This window comes from Pogonomyrmex barbatus, unplaced genomic scaffold (genome assembly GCF_055798465.1).
Source record: "Pogonomyrmex barbatus isolate J1 unplaced genomic scaffold, ASM5579846v1 scaffold8, whole genome shotgun sequence".
NCBI lineage: Eukaryota > Metazoa > Arthropoda > Insecta > Hymenoptera > Formicidae > Pogonomyrmex > Pogonomyrmex barbatus.
In genome coordinates this window covers 3385145-3405198 of record NW_028297182.1, presented here as the reverse complement: position 1 = coordinate 3405198, position 20054 = coordinate 3385145, and the positions used below count along the sequence as shown (strand labels likewise).

Sequence of the window (20054 nt, the reverse complement as noted above, 5' to 3'; positions counted from 1 at the left end):
TCGAGAATTCTGTTCCACTCGTTAGCGCGAGGAAGGAATTATTGACTTATTCGTTCGAAAAAGAATACGCAGATATAGGTGAATTTTTTGATTTTTTTCACTATTCTTTATTACTCCTCGTAAAATAATACGTCACGAATGTACGCCGCGCGAAAAGCTCGGCGAGATATTGCCATTAAAGTGTACGGCTCGATATGCTAAACGGAGTATTTAAAAGGTTTCCTTTTAAAAGATTCCTGTTTCCTTTCTTTTTTCTTTTTCTGGTGAATGGAAATCAAATTTTTTGCTGAAAATATCACGGTTCCCGGGACCTTTAGCGAACGACTTGTAGCGTATACGTAACATTCGTAGCTCGTACGCTTCACTGTTTCGAATATAGGTAAAATACAATCCGAAAGTACGGAAAGAGCGCTAGCAAGTTTGTTCGAAGCAAACGGCTCTTCTCGTTGATATCACATCGGAATTTCATAACCCGAAAGCTCTCAAGGACAGTATTCTCGGGAAGTCTCAACTTCCAGCAGCGGTGTTCGTTCGAGGTAAGCGGTTTCGCGCGCGTAATCGCTGCCCTTTCGGTATATCGCCCTTTCTTTCCCGGCTCCCGTAAGACTCTCCCGCACATCCGACCGTCTCGTAAATCGGCTGTAAAAGTGCTTTGAGGATATCCGTATTTTTCGACGAATGCAAAGATGCGAGTGAGGAATAAAGCGGAGAATCCGAGCGTCGCTCTGAGCGCGAATGAAGTCAACCGACGATTTCATCTCCTTTATGCGAAGCTAATAGGAAGCTGTTCTGCAATTTTCCTTCAGCGTTTCCTTGCTAAACGGACAAGCATTTTATTGTGAATAGCTCAAAGCACCCTTACCTAACAGCATTAAAATTAAATATTTGAAGCCCGAGTTTCGAGGATATTCACGACTGACTTTTCACTTTTTCATCATTTTATTATTTGACATCGGTCGTATTTAGGTCTTATTTGTCCTCCGAGGTTCGATTTAATGCGCTATGAATGACAATTAACGTCATTTTTGCAACGTTTGGATTTTAAGTATGTAAATGATTTTAGTATGTAAAAAAGAAATTAATTCACTAATAATCGTCAAACGATTATAAATGAAGTTCGTGAATTAAGCCACAGATGTGGAACTAAGATAATGGAAAATTGATTCGATTTAAAGATTATTTTATCGATGCTTTTAATGGAATTTTAATTGGAAGCTTAATGTGTGTATGTCGCTAAGATATCGAATAATGAAATTGTGAAAAATTACTTCCATCGACATTCCTATCAAGAAAAATTTAATCTCATTTCTTCATTTCATAAGGAGCGATCCCTCCACTTTCCACTAATGCTAAAGCATTTTCTAACTTCTCAGATGATCAGTTCTGTTAAGTTTATTATTATTCCACAATGATTTATTCAATAGCTATTACAATAAATAAATAAAAATTATATGATAAATAAATAAAACGGAATAATGAAATTCCTTCTAACGAACTTGTTCGCAACGCCTGGGGCTTTTCTGTACGTAATCTCTATTTAAAATGCCACAACTACAGGATTCAATCTGAAGTTAGTATTACAAACAAAAGAATTCTCATTCTTACTTTAAGAAAAAGTGTTTACACTGCAGCAAAATCTTGCTTTCATATAAGTTTTACAAACACAATTTGAAATTACGAAATTTCTATAATATCTGCGGGCTGTTTTGCAACAGTAATTTTTATTCATCATGCTTGCCCGCTTGCCTCTTCCTTGCTTACTTTTCATCTAGATTTATTACTTATAAATCCACCAGTGAATAAACGCATACGTTTTGCACAGTCAAGCCGCAGCGCATATTTTTGCAGAGACTATGATCGAGTAACAGAGTAAAGAAACAAGTGAAGCGGCAAAGTAAGTACACAACGTTTGCTTAGTAAAAAGCGTACTTTCGAAATTTCATTTCTAAGAGAAATCATGTTTCTGCAAGCTGCATATATTTTTAATCTTTATGTTACTGTATATTTTGCCTTACTGTTTATTTAATATCCAGTGTAATTTTTCTTGGATTTTTCCAGATAAATTAATTTAATCAGCGATCTGTGTTTTGAATTTTTAAGTTTATTATACATATATATATATATATATATATATATATATATATATCTATATATACACGCACCCACACACTAAATATATATCTTTCAAAATTACTATCACAAATGAAAATGAATCTTCAAAATTATGTGAAGTTAGAGTTATAATTGCTATGTCAAAATTGTGATATATGTTATATATCTTTTTAACAATTTGATAAAGAAAAGATTCAAATTAATTGTCAAATTTTTTATTATAAAATTATTCCTTTTCAACTTAATTGTGATACAATAAAAGTCTTTTGTAATTGTGCATTCGTATTGCGATTTATGTGTCGTTTGTGGAATAACTGGCAATTGAGGAAAATGTTTTATTGCTTAGAATTTGCCGGTATCCAATTTTGTGGAGACACGCATTCGATCCTAATCAAACAGATGTGCATTCAATCCGTGGTACATTGATCAGATATCAGTTTCATTTGTAAACGCTTCTCGATGTCGTGTTCTTCAATGCTTCACAGCTTCGAGATGTTCGCAGGTAGGCTAGGTTCCATTAGGTTTCATTGCGTTCTTTTGGAAACATTCTATACATATATATTTGTGCGCGAGATACATTTTTTATCGGCAGATTTTTCAATGTAAAAGAACTATTTAAATGAAAATTTAAATTGATTCTCAAAATTATTAAATTAGTACAAACATTTGCGTGATATTTTAATATCGCGTAGCATTTCAAGTTTGTTTAACGATAAAATTTATATATATTTTTATATATTTTTCAGTAATGCATTATGAATTTTTACATACAAATTTAATTATATTGACTTTAGTAATATAAATGCACGAAATTTAAACATATTATTAATTATATATTTTATATAACGTTTATAAATTTTTTTTATTATTGAATTGTATTACAACAACATACGAGATCAACAAAGGTTATAAAAAATATAGGGCACCAATTTAATACATTCAAAAAATATTACAGCCTGGAAAACGTGCTTTGTAAAAAAAAATATGTTATCTCATCTTACGCATCCTATGATGCCATAAAGATTTTATGAAAAGCATTTTTTTTAAATTTATCGTCATGACAAATATTGATTGGGTAATGATATTTATTATGTTGACAAATAATAATAATAAAGAATCAACGTAAATATTTTCAAAGTCCTATTATATTTAGTTAAAACACAGCAAGGTACTCGATAAATTTACATAACGTCATGCGATGAGACATGTCTTGAAAAACTGATTCGGAAATGAGTGAGCGTCTAGTCGAATTTATAGTACAATAAATATAACATGTTTCACAGGAGGATTATTCATATTCGGTCAATTAGTTGTGTTAATTGGAGATGATAATACTCTTTAATATATTATATATATATATATATAATATATTAATTATATTATATATATATATATATATATATATATATATATTTCCAATTTATTTTAAATCTGTCTTTAAGTATAGTCTTAAAAAAAATCGATATTGTGACATAAACGCTAAATTATCATTAACACTCTGTACAAGAAAACACTAAACATTCGAACACACCATACCTATTTACTTACATCAAATATTTTTTTCTTAGATATATAATACATCTTATTCCTAGAATAATACATTATAAATTTTCTGTATTGACAGTTAATGTGCGATGATATCCATGGACAGAAGTGAAATAACATGAGGTTATTCAAGATATCGCAATACAGGCTTTCGTTACATACGATTGTAGTCGAGATATATATATATATATATATATATATATATATATATATATATACAGATTATATATATGTACTTTTTATACAACAATTTTTAGTTAAAGGTATTATCTAAGTATTTATACATATTATGTTTGACACTCACACACACTTGAATTCACTCATTTGTTAATGTTATTTAAACATTATCTTTGGATAATATTTAACAATACTCAAACATTTTAAATGCAACGAATTACGAGACGGACATATAAACATAATGCCGCAGTGACGCGTGGTCAGTGTAACAACATTAATATAAATCGCATTCTTGAATTTCTTGAATTTCAAGACTGGACCCCCTACTTTGTATACTTGATGATATCCACGATATCTTTTTCTTTTTTTTTTGAGATTTACATTCGCATGAAATATGAGAGCCACTGGTGGAATTTATGCTTTAATAACTATGTATATTTTCACGCTTGGTTAAGCAGACATTGCATCTCGTTCCGGTTTGGCCATACGGATTAATCGGCCAAAATCGCAGACGATTGAACATAACCGTTCATTGTTCGAGCCCGATGATCGCATCGTTTAACAAGTGCATTTCTGGCGAGTCACGGCACTTGCCAGCGCGGTTTCCCTGCAAGGGTGAGTACATTTCAAGGAATTTCGAGAATTTCTAGGGTTATCGCGACGAGAATGATACAATTCCTTAAGATGAAACGATGCTGGGACCGAAACGCAAATTGGAAAATACCGACGTGGCATTCCTCGTTTTTCGAGTCAATGTAGTCCATGAGAAATGATTTTCTAGTTTAATAATGACTAAGTACATATCACGAACATTACAAATCATAAATTCGGCGAAGTGGGACAATAAATCTTCGGTCTGTATCTATGTAAAGAGTTTACGACAAAAAATTTTCGTCCATGTTTAATCTCTTCAGACATGTTATTTATTATATGAATTAATATAAATTATATGATACACATACATGTATTTATTATTATAATACATTTCTCATTCTTTAAAATTAAATATACGCGTGAGCACATGCGTAAAAAAATATATATTATGATTAAAAAAAAATTATAAAAAAATATATATACATATAATTATAATATACATATTATTATTATATATATAATTATTATAATATATTTTTTGCATACGTGCTTACGCGTATATTCAGTCTCGTGCACTTTATCGAATAAACGTGTTCTACAGCATTTACGGGATTGTCTGTGAGCGAATTTATCGACTTCTTCTCACAAATGGAATGCGATTTTGCAGCTATTGAACGGACGTCGTTTGGATTCGACGAGGATACTTTGTCCGTACGAGAAGCGGGTTTCCGGAACGCGGAGACGTAAAATTCATTCCCGAGGAGCAAGCACGGCGACGCATACGAACGCATAAATCTGACGCTCTTCGCATAAAACTTCTCAACACGAGACGCTAGTCTCGTTCGCAACTTGCGTTTATCTTGGCAACCGTACCGCGGAATCTCGTACACATAACGAAACCGCGGAGATTGGGCGCGCATCTGGAGAATCAATGATATGCGTTTACACGTGCGGGCAAAGTGAATAATGCCGGTTGTGTTGCTTCGTGTGCGCTGATGCAGATAGGTACGTTGCTCCGCAACGATTTCATCCGATTTCCTAGAAATTTATTCCCATCTGCGTGACACACACACACACACACACACACACACACACACACACACACACACACACACACACACACACACGCCCGCAGAGAGTACCGACTCGGGTGTGACGACATTAACTGATTAGAGTGTCGTAGGAATTTACACGGATGATTAGACGTTGACGCGCAATTTAATCTACTTGATGGCCGTATATTGTCTCTGAAAGTTGCAATGGGAAAATATCGAATGATACGCCGAACATTGTACAAATCCTATCGATTTGTTGATTGTTGGCAGTAGAGTGCGAAAAAAATTTTTTCCCCGAAACGAAACGCACGCCCCCCCCCCCCCCCGTACAGTATCGTCCGTGAGCATAATTGTAATTAATTTTAATTAATTTCTATTGTCCTTAATAATTGGGCGGCCAATTTTCCGGCAAAATGTGTAAATGTAAATTTGGTGCAGCCAGTGTAATTATGCTAATGGGCTACGTGTAACCCCTTTGTAACTGGCGCATTGTTAATGAGATTCAAATCGCGTCTATATCATTTAATTAGAATTGGTATTTAATTAAGATCTTTCACACACAATGGTAATTTTATTGCTACAAACTTCTGGTAAATTTGTAATGAACTAACTGATAATATCTCATTATTTCTATAATCTGATAATCATTAGCGGTTGCAATGTATTCACGTATAATCGTATTTCCTTTTTGTAATTACTGTAATTATTTATATTTAACTAAAGAAAAATATATAAAATAATTGTGATAGTATCTTTTACAATCTCCGTGAAAGTTGTATAAACTTTATAAGAGAATTTTGTTCCAACATACTTTTTTTCTACGTGATCAATTTGCCCCAGATTTGTCTTCTTTCCCTTCATTCCCTTTTTGCCCTTGGGTGACCGTCGGGATTTCATTAGGATAGTCCGGTGACGAACGTCCACTGAAATCAATCGCTTTCACACAAATGAAACGAACGGTTTGCAGCACGTTTCATCAAACAAAAGTGCACCAAATGTCAATAGCGAATGTCTAATGACAACAATCAAAACATGAAACTATTTTAACTTTTTTTTTCGACGTATATTAAAAACGGGTACTTTAAATCTTTTCCACGTTATATTTTAATACGGTCTTAATTAATCTTTATTTATAGCATATTTTACGCCACGCACGATACTTCGATAATCCAATATTAAATCAATTTATATATCTCATATTTGATGCTCGATCGTTATTTTGCGAAACGATGTTTCCTCTATACGTTATTCGATTAAGGTCTTTAGCGGAAACGCTATATTTATTAGAAATCAATCTAGGGAACTATCGATGACGATGGTCACACGGTTAATGATTTCAACGGAGTACGTAGTTTCGAAGTCCGAACCCGGGATGTTCAACCAATTAACAAATTAACAGCTACGCAATCGGAATACTGAACGTCGTCGTCCTGTAACTGCAATATATACTGCAATATTACGCTGCTACGCTCTCTGATTTTACAACTAACTGGTCCGGTAATTAAATTTTATATTGTATTGATTAAAGTGTCGTGCGCAGTGCACCGGATCATAAATTGAAAAAAAAAGAAAAAGAGAGAAAAAAATAAATTGTCATAAACCGGGCTAACCGAACTTATTGATCTTACACTTTCTCTAGGAATTATTAAAATGAGGGGAATGCACAATTAGAAATAAAGCGCGTTTCTCCAAAATAATCCACTCGCACACACAGTTTTCACGTCGGAAATATAATCGAATAATAAATAATAAATATGGATGGATATGAAACATAGGGTGTTCACAGTTTGTCGGCTAATGCATACATTACTTCGCTCTTTAAAATATGCAACAAACAGCTTTATATTTAAGCTCTCTTTAAAATCAATGCCCTCAAATTTATACATGCATTTGCATGCTTAAAACGGCTTATACGCGTCACCGATGTAGAACGCGCGCGGCCGCGCGCAGGCCGCGTTGTTTCCCCTCTCGAATGTCGCGCAATTTTCCCGCACAAAGGGGCGCCCATCTGTCAACGAACCGAATCGATTCGTTTGGTTTTAAGTGATTTTACGCAAAACGACAGGCCCGATCAATAAGAGCGCGGCCTGCGATTATGATGAGTTCCGCGGCGGAAATGTACGCGCCACGTGATACTCCCTCTCCCTCTCGCTTGAGGGTAGCCGCGATCATCGACAGATCAAATGAACGGTCGGCCTAGAATGGACCCTGCCGGTTGCAAGCAGCAACCAGGGATAGAAACGTAATCGGGGCGTAAATGTGCCGTCCAGCAATCAGCGGACATATTCTACTGGCGCGTTTAATAATCTGCCCGACCTCGGTCCTGAAACCGCTGCGAGTTTGACCGCTTCCGGGCTCGACTTCTGCCCGCGATAAATTAATGAATTACCTATTTGCTAAATTACGTTTCATCTCGCCGTCTGCCAATGATAGGAAAAGTTTTTACAAATCTCTACGAACGATGAGCGCGACGTCAAGACCGAGGGAGACGTGACGGCGCAGTTGTGTTGTCGTTGCGAAACGATCTACGTGTTCACGACGTGGATATGTTGAGCCTCGGCTTCAATTGGTCCAATTTGAACCTCCATTCGATCAATTAAAACGGTTTGAGGATATTAGCGGATGCTGGATATAAAGGTAATTTCGTTTTATCGATGAGAAAGATGATTCATTTGTATTAGCGGCAGTTGGGCTACGTGACTCAAAACTTAATATTTCATCTTTCTTTATCGCGTATGTAAAAAGTGTTATGGATGATCGGAAAGTGTATAAAAACATTAAGAACGTTTGTTCTTTCGTAATATAGTCATTCTCCCATATATAATGTCTTCTTTTTAATCTCAAATAGATTTTATGTCGTTTCATGCTGCCGATTGAACAAATATAAAAGATAAAAGATAAAAGAGCCGAATGAAGAAGAGAGTTGGAACACGGGTCACTTAAATTTTTTGAAGTTCAGCGGGGAACTTTTTACGTCACCGCAACAGGTCGTTCCTACAATCTCGGGATCGCTTTTTAATCCTCAGTAACTCAACGTCTAGCAGGTGGTATTGAATTTCTTGAGTATATAATCGGTTCTTTTCCGCCCTTTCGTCGTTCGTTTGCTAATGTCGCGATCTCGCTTTGTGCAATTTATAACGAGACCTCGCCGTCACAAGAAGGTTACGCTCGTCATAAGCGAATGTAAAATTATATAACTTTCATATGTGATAATTTCTGCTGCAAGCTATCGCCACTCGTAAATAAGGCTTTAAGCGGGAGCGTTGATGGTAGCGGTAGGTTGACAAACGACGTTGGCCGGCAATCAACGTACGTATTATGTGGTCGCGTATTTAATAATCGGACTGATACTCGTATGCCGTGTTGAATAACTGGAACCGACGTCGTACGTGACGGCAATTATTAATTTTATTCGTAACGAATGAGTCTACGTTGCGCGCGCGCGCGCAATCTCTCCTCGATGCCGGTCATTTATTCGCAGTTTCGTTGTTTCACAATTTCGCTCGACATTGCGAAGTTACATTACCCTTTATTTCGAATTGTGCATACAGCCGCGATAGGAAACAAAGGAGGCAAATGTCCGCCGCTCCCGCGAACAATGTATTCGCAAATTCTAGTCTCAATGCTGACGAAATGGAAAAACGTAAAAACGCGCGTATCTATGTGAAACTGGACGTGAGAGCGGAGATTGTGGCCCTTCGCCGGAGAAAAAGTGCGCGATAAATTTGTCCAGCGCCTCGGGAATTCCGCGCGCGCGCGCGCGCGTAACGTTGCACTTTTGTGCAGGCTCCTTCTCGCATGGTCATCGTAAAACGAAACCCCCTTGACCCCGCCGCACTACTTTCAGAATCAGCCGTGTGATGTGCATACTCCGAAACTAAGAGCTGCAGTGGAGATATCAATTTACGAGTCGGTGAACAAGCGTCTGCCACGTCTGAAGGGGCGTCGAATGCGACCTATCGATCGATATTCCATATATCGTGCACATTTCTTGCTCGTCGCCTCAAAGGGAAGGACGCTAATAATTGTTCGGCAAACATTACAGCGACTTGATTTCACGACTTAGTCAGTCTCGTCGTTATGGTTATTTATGCCCTCGTGGACAGCAGCCTTCCGCTGCGCGTCATTTTCTTTCGCCATGTAATGCGCTTTTTTTCAAGGTTATTTATCCAACGCTAATAAGGAAAGGAGGAAGGGAAGGTTTGTTCTATGTTGACAAAAAAAAAAAAAAGGTCAAAGGGGATGAACACAAAAGATGATTCGCGCAGTTTCATCACTGTCTCTACGATTATTATCGCGAGACATGCATTTCCGATGATATTCGATAAGCCCCACTTTTCTAACGAGTCTAAACGAGGGAAGGAGCAAAAAAATGTAATGGAAGAACATCGAATAAAGTTGATAAGAGTAGAGGAATAATCTCGTTTAAAAATTTGAAAATAGATATTATCGTATTATTATGAGATTATGGATAACAATCTAACAAAGAATTTTTGTGTTTTGTGATTACAAAAATTAGTAAGTATATAGAAGAATTAATATTAAATATATATATATATATATATATATTACTACAAATATAAAACATTACGATAAAGTATTACAAATCTCGTTTTTAACGTTTTAACTTTTGTAGACTTCAAGTGACGTTAAATATTTATTTTTATCTTTAATTGTCATTACGCTCACTTGGAAATCACGTTTTCTGCTAAAAAAAAAAAAAGAAAAATGTGATAAAGCCGTTCAAGTAAAAATTCCATTTTCAGCACAATGTGCCGTCATTATAGAATAAAGGTACTGCGTGGGAGAGACGGTGGTCATAGCAATTATCAGTTCGTCCGCCTTGGTTATTTCCGGAGTGCTTTCGCAATATCTCCTGCATTTGCTCCGGAAATATTGTAGATCACGCGCGACGCGATGAGATTTATATTTCACGCCAGCACCGGTCGTTTCCGGTAATGCGTGAATCTGGTCGTCCGACGCATTAAAAACGATGTAAATGTCATCTGAGGGATATTACGTCCCAATTTTATCATCAACGCGTTTCGCGTCGCGAGCGGATAAACGCGGATCGGCGGCTGGCGGTAAAAAAATAATAAATATCTTAAATGATATTTTCTAATAAAGGAAAATGCAAAATAATTCCACAATTTATCGGGGAAATGATATATTCTCTCTGATAAATTTCCGCACAATTAATCGTTTACATTAATTAAACATGTTGTCAACATTCTAAATGATACATAAAAATATTTACATTACATTATTACCGTCGCAGACGGTTCGGAAAATAATATTCATAACGTTTCGGCTAACTCGAACGGTTATTTTTATAAGATAACCTCCAGCTCTCTCGGGTGAAACCTGTTCGTTATTTAAAGTCACGCACGTTACGGCGTGAGAGCGGATCCGTTTCTATTTTTAAATTATTACAGCGTTTTTAAAAGAGATATGACAGAGGAGATCGTTAAGATATAGATACGCAGGAGAGACGTGACGAGGAGGGAAAGAGACGACCGTCGCCAAGGGGAAACGAAAAGATCGGGGGAAATCGCGGAGATCGTCCGTCTACGTCCAATCCGTTAGCTGCCATCACCTGCGCGAAACAATCACGTTATATCACCATACCCGGAATCAGCCAATTTGTCAATCCAGCGTGCCGACGATAGCGTGTCGGGATACCACATATGCCGTAAACGTAAACGCGCGCGCATTGAATTTATAGGGTATTAATCTTTATCATTGCTTTTAAGGGAAATTGTTTTGTAGGCCATAAACGCCACGCTTTTAACGCCATCTGTCCACTCCCTCTCCCGCCTTCTCTCATTTTTCGTCACCAGTTTTTGCACCGCGACTTTGGTGCGAAGGCGCATTTTTGTCGCGCGTTGTTACATAAAGTAAGGGATAAATCCCTTCGGACTCGGTGAGGTTTATGGCTCACCGCCGGCAAGTTCCAGAAAGTTAACGTACCGTTCTACTCTTACTCACGAGAGAGATCTCACAGACGAATGCACATCGATCGAGACGCTGGTTTATGAACTTCGCCGGGAAATTCAGGTGCGACGGGAAAATTGTGACGAAGGTCGCCGTAAAAGGTGGTCTAATTTTCGTTAAGAAAATGGCATGGCGCGAATTCAATCGTCTGCGTGTCTGTGCATCAATAAAAAAAAAATAATAATAAAGCGGAATATAGAAATAACAATCACATTACATTTTCCTCTTTAAATGTCATAATAAATTACATTTCTCCCGATGTGTACGCATACGATTTTCAAATTATGCATAAAAGGAGTCGTGAAAATTGCATTTATCTTCCGAAAGAAAAACAAAACTCTCGCGCAATATTCAAGAGATCAGTGGCTTTCAGTTTTCCGTCGCGCGTTGATTAATCGTTTCAACAACGTTTTACAAAATCACATCTAATTCAGACATGGGAAATGTGCGCGATCAAAAAGAAACTTATGCTCGCGTAACATTCAAAGTCACCCAGATGCGAAGTATTACATTTTATTGTATATATAAATTATTCCGCGCGATTAAATCTCCATGACTGACTACACACGTGTATTTCTCAACAATTCAGGAGGGAGAGGTGGAGGGAAAGAATAAGGGGGAGGAGGAGAGGGAGAGAGAGAGAAAGAGAGAGGGAGGGAGGTGGGATGGAGTAAAGCATACATATACATACAAATAGACATAATTACACGATAACTTAATACACACTTTATAGACATAATTCTCGCTCACGCATGGTAAAGCTGGGTAACTAATCCGATTATCGTTTAAAGTTTAGCACACGTGACATTGATCGACACATTCCACGTGTTCCGTGATTAAATCTTCTGCTATTCGCCGATCATACATTCAAAATCTCACAGCTGACTTACGTCAAATTATTACCGTTCTCAATTGTCGGGTGCTTCAGTGAAATCGATATTGTTTCTCGGTAAAGATTTAATTAAATATCATCTCCCTTTTTTTTTTTCTTAGCGAGTTTATAATATTCAATTGAAGTCTATCCTCGCAGCTCGGTGCTCTACATTAAATTCATCAAAGTAAGATTAACTAATTAAGATTAACTAATGAAGAAAATTTTATTATCTGTTTGCATCTTCTGAAGTTTAATTCGTTAAAGCTTAATTTTCATTTGCTTATGGTACGAGTCTGTTTGGAAACTGTTGGACACTTTGGCAAGCAACTGCCATTTAGTTCAGTTTGACTTCTGACTTTAGAGAAAATAAATAACTTTTCTAACATATTCCGTTGCATTTATACATTTAATAATTTGGTGTACAAATAACGATGAGTAATTTCTTTGGCAACTTTTTTAAACTTTTTGTTTCTTACAATACAAAGTATTTTTTAATTTCTTAAAGAAGCATAACCAGGTCATCCTGTGATGTAAAAATAGAAGGGAGAAATATACGTGATGTACATCTGTTTTTTAATACTTTAGCAGTATAGCGTTAAGTCTTGTATTTCTTTTCAAAGTGTCAAACGGATGTAGGATGAAATTGAAATAGAATCATCTACCGCCGTTAGTTTGGGCACGTGCAAAATTTAACGCGAATAAAATCCTTTCGATATGACGTTGGAACATTAGCAGATGTAAAATGATAGGAGAAGCAGCTGTCGATAAATCACACGAGATGGATGAGTGGCTGGCTGGATGGGATGATTCGATAATTTTCCTGATTATCGAGTTATTCTATCGACAATGTGCAATAGCGGAATAAATGCCAACGCCCAATTCGTCAATGTCGTCAATGATAAATAAGCCATAGATAAAATGTAAACTTGAATTTGTTTTGCAATACAACACAAAGTTATGATTGATATTTTTAAACTCGCGCATACGTTATTTTATTATAATGTATATTTACTAAAAAGGAAAGTTATATTTCTCTCGTGTTAAAATTATGCTTTATAAATATTTTTATATATAAATTATTACATTAAAATGATTATTAAATGAAAATTAGTCAATTAATAGTAATCTGTGAAAAAATTTGTGAAAAAAATATTTTACAATTATTTATATAGCACATCTTATAAATTACACGTAAAATATACAATTTTTTGCGCGTAATGATACAGTCTGATGATATTATCTACTTTTGAAAATTTGTCCCGCGATTTCTAAGAAATGGGATATAATTTTATAGCTTTGCTAATGAAACCTTAACGTACAGAGAAATAAAATAAGCAAAAAGCTGATCAAAAGATATACTGATTGAAGAGTAAGCATAGAAGACGTGTGACGCACAGAGATACATATAAAATCAGCATATTTTTAGTTGAGTTTTTACATTTACATGATTCAACATGAAAATCATCCTAAAAACGTTCTCGACACAACCATTTTCTTACATTTCAATTTAACGTTATTTGCCATGAGAAAGCAAAGCTGTAACATGTGAATAAAACTTTCTCCACGCATTATATTACAAAACTTCAAATTGTGTCTTATAGTTCTTATTAATTAAAGATTAATACATTAGATAACAAATATTTTACTTGAAAATTGACCGGCGATAAATGCACTTATGTATTTCACATATAATTTTTAATTGGTCACTTGATTATGTCGAAAAGTACGATATCTCTTTAGAAAGACTGGTAAAATTGAAACTATAAAAAAAAAAGGTCTGTAAAAATGATAAAAGTTTCGTAGAAAAACTATCAGCGGTGTAAGCGATAATGTAAATTTAAATGATAAAGCCAATTCAATTTATTCAATCAGATTATATGAAAAATTCATATTTTATCAGTAAACGCGAGAAATTGTAAAAAATCGACATATTTAATCAACGTATTTAATCGAGATTATTGATGAATACATTCGCGAATTTATTTATTTTACCAAATCGATTTATCAAATCGTTAGATCCAGCAATGCCTCCTAGTTTGCTTGATAAATATTCTGGCGTCGTTATTGGCTCGTTTCAAATATTGTCCACAATTTTTATTCCATATTCATTCAAATGTTCGATGAAATCACACACGTACTCGGCATAAACTACAGGCTACATTTTGGAATATGAGAAACGCGTCACGTTGTGGTCCTTCATCGTGAATTTCTTAATATCGAAAATTTTATCTCATCGTATTTCGAATCTCCGTTTTTTTTTAGATGAGGCAATACATAAGAAATCATTTTGTGTAAAGGAAAGAACTTATTATAAAATACAGCGCTCGTAATTAGTGCGCTATTTCCGTGCTATTGCGATACAGTTCTACGAAAAAGGAAGGATGAAATGGAATAGCCAAGTGGGAAAGGAAAAAAAAAAGGAAGAAAGGTGTGAACTTCAAGAGAGCTACGTCATTTTTCCTCTAAAAGAAACCTTGTTGAAAAAAGAATTCTTAAGCCTTGTAAGCACTCGAAAAGAGTTTCCTCGTCCTTGAAAAGCTTATTTGCAATTCTGTCTTGAGTCGCAATTGTTCGCATCCTTATTTTGGCATACAGCTTTACGCGTAATAAATCAACCCTTCATTTTTGGCACGGCTCATTAATAAAACGGTCCTATTAATCGTTCGAATTTCTCTTGGGACATATTTAATAAATTCGCATTACTTACACGGTTACAATAATTGATTTTAATATTTAATTAAATTAATGTTGTGTGATGCTAAACATTGTTTCGTAATAAATTTTGGCTACTCATGCACGATAAAATTCTGCTGTCATCCACACACGCATATTCAATGCCACTGCAAAAAGAAACGAATAAATAATAGAAACTTTTTCCGTAAATATCCACAGATCAATAGGCGGATGTTGATTCCAACTCTTTCTATAACTTTGGCTTTCAATGTTTTTAGATGTTCGTCGAAATAAGAAAGTTATTTATCACGATTCATTCTCGGTCCAGTGCTTTGTTCGTTGGAAAAAGAATTAAAAATTCACCTTCTCCATCGTGCAGGAACACCTTGACTAAGACAATCGTTGCATTTAGAATTGAGCGCGATATCATTGAATTTTAAGAGATCTTCGTCGTGTCGATATTGTCCGGATAATATTATAATATATGGTGAACGACAATCAGATACAACAATTGTTGTATTCAGGGAAATTATTAGCATGAAAAAGATTTTCTTCAAGGTCCAGCCTTTCCTCGTCCGTCATCCTTGCAATAGCGCAGATTCTAAAATACACATTGCGATTCGTAAAAATTTTTCTAGACTAACATCGATCGACTTTCAAATTATCCAATTGATTATCGCGTCCGTGTGAGAAAGAGATATAGCACCATGAATTCAATTCCCATATCCGAAGCGCAGCTTCTTCCATGTTGTATTCGTATTTTCTAGCTACTGCGAAATTTCCACTCGGATTCGACTCGGTGAAAGCTCTCGAGGTCACCGTTGACGCACTCGTTGACGAAGAACGCTCGGAGAAACCTAACGTTTTTCTTATCTACTGGACATGACATTCCACCAATGTTCGATCTCGATTTTCTTCGAGCTCATTGATCAATGATAGCACAGCTCACTCGGGGTATCATTGCTATAATCACAGAAATCCGGCGAGCAGATAAGCCTGAAAGGCCAATCCTTCGGGTCTATTGTTTCTCGCAATGGAGAGCCCCTCATTCTGGAGTCGCAACAGTTGGACGTTCAGACGGCGGTACTTTAAACCTGCGTCAACAGGGTCAACTGAGCGCCATTCTTAATTAGATCTTTATCTCTCTGCGCCGGATCTCTCGGCTCGCTGCTGACCGTAATGTTCGATCGCGACGTCATGGTCACGGTGGTGGTGGAGGTCTTGCTGATGAGCAATCCTCTCTCCGCCTCCTCATCCTCGAGTTCCAATCTGGACTGTCCGGATGCGATCATCCGGTTGGCCTGCAGCCTGTCGGCGTTGGCCTTATTCCTCCGTGGGAATACGCTGTTCTCGATGTGCAGCGCCGCGTTCACGTCCTTGCCGGCCGCGCAGGTGCACGCCTTCAGGAAGCTCTTCTTGAAGTTGTCGCTCAGGAAGGCGTACAGGATCGGATTCATCGCGCTGTTGCTGTAGCTGAGAAAACCGGCCAGGAGGAAGCTGGTGATGCTGATGCTGGTCTGACATTGTTTCGGCGGCGTGTATATTAGTGCCACTTGGGTCACCCAGTAGGGTAGCCAGCAGAATACGTAAACGGTGATCACCGTCAATACCAACTTGGTGACCTTCCGATGCGACCGTTTCTTCTCCTTCGACTTGTTCTTCGGGCCCACCGTTCGCAGCTTCCTGATCACCAGGAAGTAAAAAATCAGTATGAGCACTAGAGGAATGGCGAAGCCTAGAATTAGGGTGTAAAGCGTGAAGGTGGTCTGGCCGCCGCGGTCGTTGGGCCAATAAATATTACAACTGACCACACCCTCTGGAGTTTCCATAGCGTTCGCATAGAGAAATACCGGTACCATAAAGAGAGCGCTGGTGGCCCAGGCGGTAAGCGAGACCACTCTCGAGATGAAGGGCGTGCGCATCTTCGGGGACGATATCGGATGGCACACGGCGATGTAGCGATCGGCGCTCATGATAAACAGAAAGATGCTGCTGGTGAACTGATTGATGCTCGTTGTAGTCATATATGCCTTGCACATGATCTTACCGAAGATCCAACTGCGCAAGTTGATCGTCGTCACCAGGAACGGTATACCGATCAGAAAGCACTCGTCCGCGATCGCCAAGTTCACGATGTACATGTTCGTGACGGTTTGCATCTTTGAGAAGCGCAGAACGACGTAAATTACCAGAGAATTCCCGAGGAGTCCAACGATGCAGACGATGGAGTAGAGGATCTGATTGACCAGGGCGATGATCGACAATTCCGCCTCGCAATTCGGCATCGTATCGTTTTGCGTTAGGTTGTTGTAAATTAAATTTATATCGTGCGTTAAATTGTATACGTCCATTGTATCCATTATATCCGTTGTTGCGTCCATCATCGTGGCTCTTGAAATATACGAAGGATGAATATTCTACGAAGGATAAAAATTACCTGGCTGCGCCACTTTATATTTTCTTTCCAGATCTTCGTTAGATAATCCAATTAATCGTAGCGATCGTGTTTTACTAAGAACGGGATTATAAGCATCTTCTCAGTATCCTGGGGAATAACGCAGATATCGACGTAACTAAAGTTTGTTTCGTTGACGAGGGAAACATACGTGACGTTGATGTCATGCTGTTGATCATCTGCCACGCACACGATTCAAAGATCATTAACTTGAGCGATGCCAGGTTTTAGAATAAGCTTTTCTCCCGGGCCATTTGCCGATTTTAAAAGTTTTAAAATCTGAAACAGAAAAAACATAAAAAAATACAGTTAAAAATATGCTATAAGGTAAGTAATAAGTTATTTGAGAGATATTTAATATTGACATCTGATTAGCAACAATTCATTCAAAATTGAAATTGCGAGGCGGTCAAAAGAAGCGTCATTATGTATTCACTGCTGCTCATACAATTCAATTTGTTCGTAATCAGAAACGAGAGAAATGTCCTCAGGTATTATTTCATTACTCTATGACGTGTGAAATGATTGTAGAAGCGAAAAAGTAGTGTCGCTGGCAATGATGTGACACCGGTTCCCGGTGAAAATAATCTCGCTCGTGGAAGCCGTTACGTATCTCGACAATGGCTCGGAAATTTTATTGACAACATTGAGAGTGAAACAGAGGAGGTAAGCAAAAGAGGACCTTTGTGCCGAGGCGCGTTGACCCATGAAAACCCCCGCTGCAACTTGAAAGCTGCAATCGGTACGGCAAACCGCAAGTTTCTCGTCATGCTGCACAAGTAGAAGGTATGGTGTTGGCAAGCTGAACAAATGGTTTTCGCCTCGGCGAAACTTGCAGCTTGATAGAAACGAGAAAACGAGGCGTTTAAGTATAAAATAGCGCACTGTATGAAATCCGCGACACGATCGAATTTCCCGATTTGGAAGAGAATAATTTAACTACCCGCCACAGGGAGAAAGGATTGATACATATCAAAGGTGGTTGGTAACATTGATAATTATCTGAGTTTCTAAACTGTCTAACCTTCAAAACAGAAAACAATGTACATTTATATTAAAAATTAAAATTGACTTCTTGGCAGTTAAGCTTCTTGTAAATTAATAATAGTTGCTAGGTAAGCTTCTTATAAATTAATAATAGCCGTATCCTCGACAGTTTACTTAAGAAAAGAAGATCAATATTTGAAATCGCCGTTTGAAGTAACCATCGAGTAAAACGAAAGTTTTCCACGTCGTGAAGAGCAGCCTGTAAAGTCACGTAAATAAGATATTTTATATCGTCGAAGTGAAGCCGCGAGGCGGCAATCGAAGGAATTCACATCGCGTTTCGCACAATTTGGAGCGAATATACATAAATCCGAACTACACTTCCCGAAGTACAGCACAACAAATTTTATGAGCCCACAAAAGTTTCGAATACCTCGGTTATCAAATCGTTCATACCTATTCGTTAGGAACTATGTTTTTTGGTAACGTATTGCGTGTTGCGTGCTATTTTTATTGATGTTACGGTATTGCAATCTAGGTGAATGGCGGAAATATAAATACACGATCACATATTTGCATATATACGTTTTTTATTTGTCATAGATAAATCCTTCAACATCGCAACATGTGTGTGTGTGTGTGTGTGTGTGTGTGTGTGTGTGTGTGTGTGTGTGTGTGTGTGTGTGTGTTTGTGTGATAAAAAGACCACTCAGTGTATCAGGCGTATTGAAATAAAACAAAAACTTTTTGCATCAAGGAAATTGTTGTGACCTCCTTTACATCATAATGAATTCCGATCGATATATCATTAACTGACATTAACATGTGATATATCCGTCAAGGCACTTTAATGCTGTTCCCTCTTATATGGCTTATATGGTAGAATTATTTTTAACAATCTTTTCATTTTTTGCTCCATTATCTCGTAAAAATTTTTGTAACGATATAAAATGTTTTCTTCACCATTTATTACGCGTTGTATTTCCATTTTGTATATATGTTGTGATTTAAGAATTATAATCTATTATTATAATACTTTCATAAACATAAGATTTCAAAATATATACGATAAAAGTTCACGCAGCATTTTTTTATCTTTGTGTAATACATAGAGACACGTTTCCAAAGAGTAAAATGAAATATCACCCTTTGGGTGCAAAACCAGCGCGAAAGAAACCAGACTTTTTATGTGGTCAAACCATCAGTCATTCGTATATTTGTATGAAGAGCGCGCAAAATATATTTTCTTTTTAGAGATGTTGCATCCGCGAGATTTCTCCTTTTGCCGTTTGCTCCGCTCGACAAGTCGTACTCCGAGCAAATATCGAAAATGAAATCGGAAATGAGAACAGGATGCGAATTAACAGTAGTCAAATACGTATATATTCCATGCATATGATTGTGCAACTCATATTATTAAGATATGTAGATCTCTCTGTGAAACTTCATTTATTGACTCGCGACCCAGTGAAAGCGGGGAGTAACTTTTCAATTTAAATTTTGAATTTCGATTAAAGTTTCCCTAATTGCAATGCACATCCTACTCTCTTTCGCCAGCAGAGAAAAGTCGCCTTCATCTGTGATCAAG

The 20054-nt window shown here is 37.0% G+C and overlaps 1 protein-coding gene across 1 annotated transcript in view; it reads right to left on the bottom strand.

Moving 5' to 3' along the window:
* Positions 1-3239: 3239 nt before the first annotated feature.
* Positions 3240-20054, bottom strand: part of LOC105430575 (somatostatin receptor type 2) — a 72265-nt gene continuing 55450 nt past the window's right edge. Inside the window, exon 2 of the mRNA XM_011644194.3 lies at positions 3240-17758. Coding sequence (XP_011642496.1) covers positions 16113-17408 — 1296 coding nt within the window. The 5' untranslated portion in view covers positions 17409-17758 and the 3' untranslated portion in view covers positions 3240-16112. The remainder of the gene's footprint in view (positions 17759-20054) is intronic.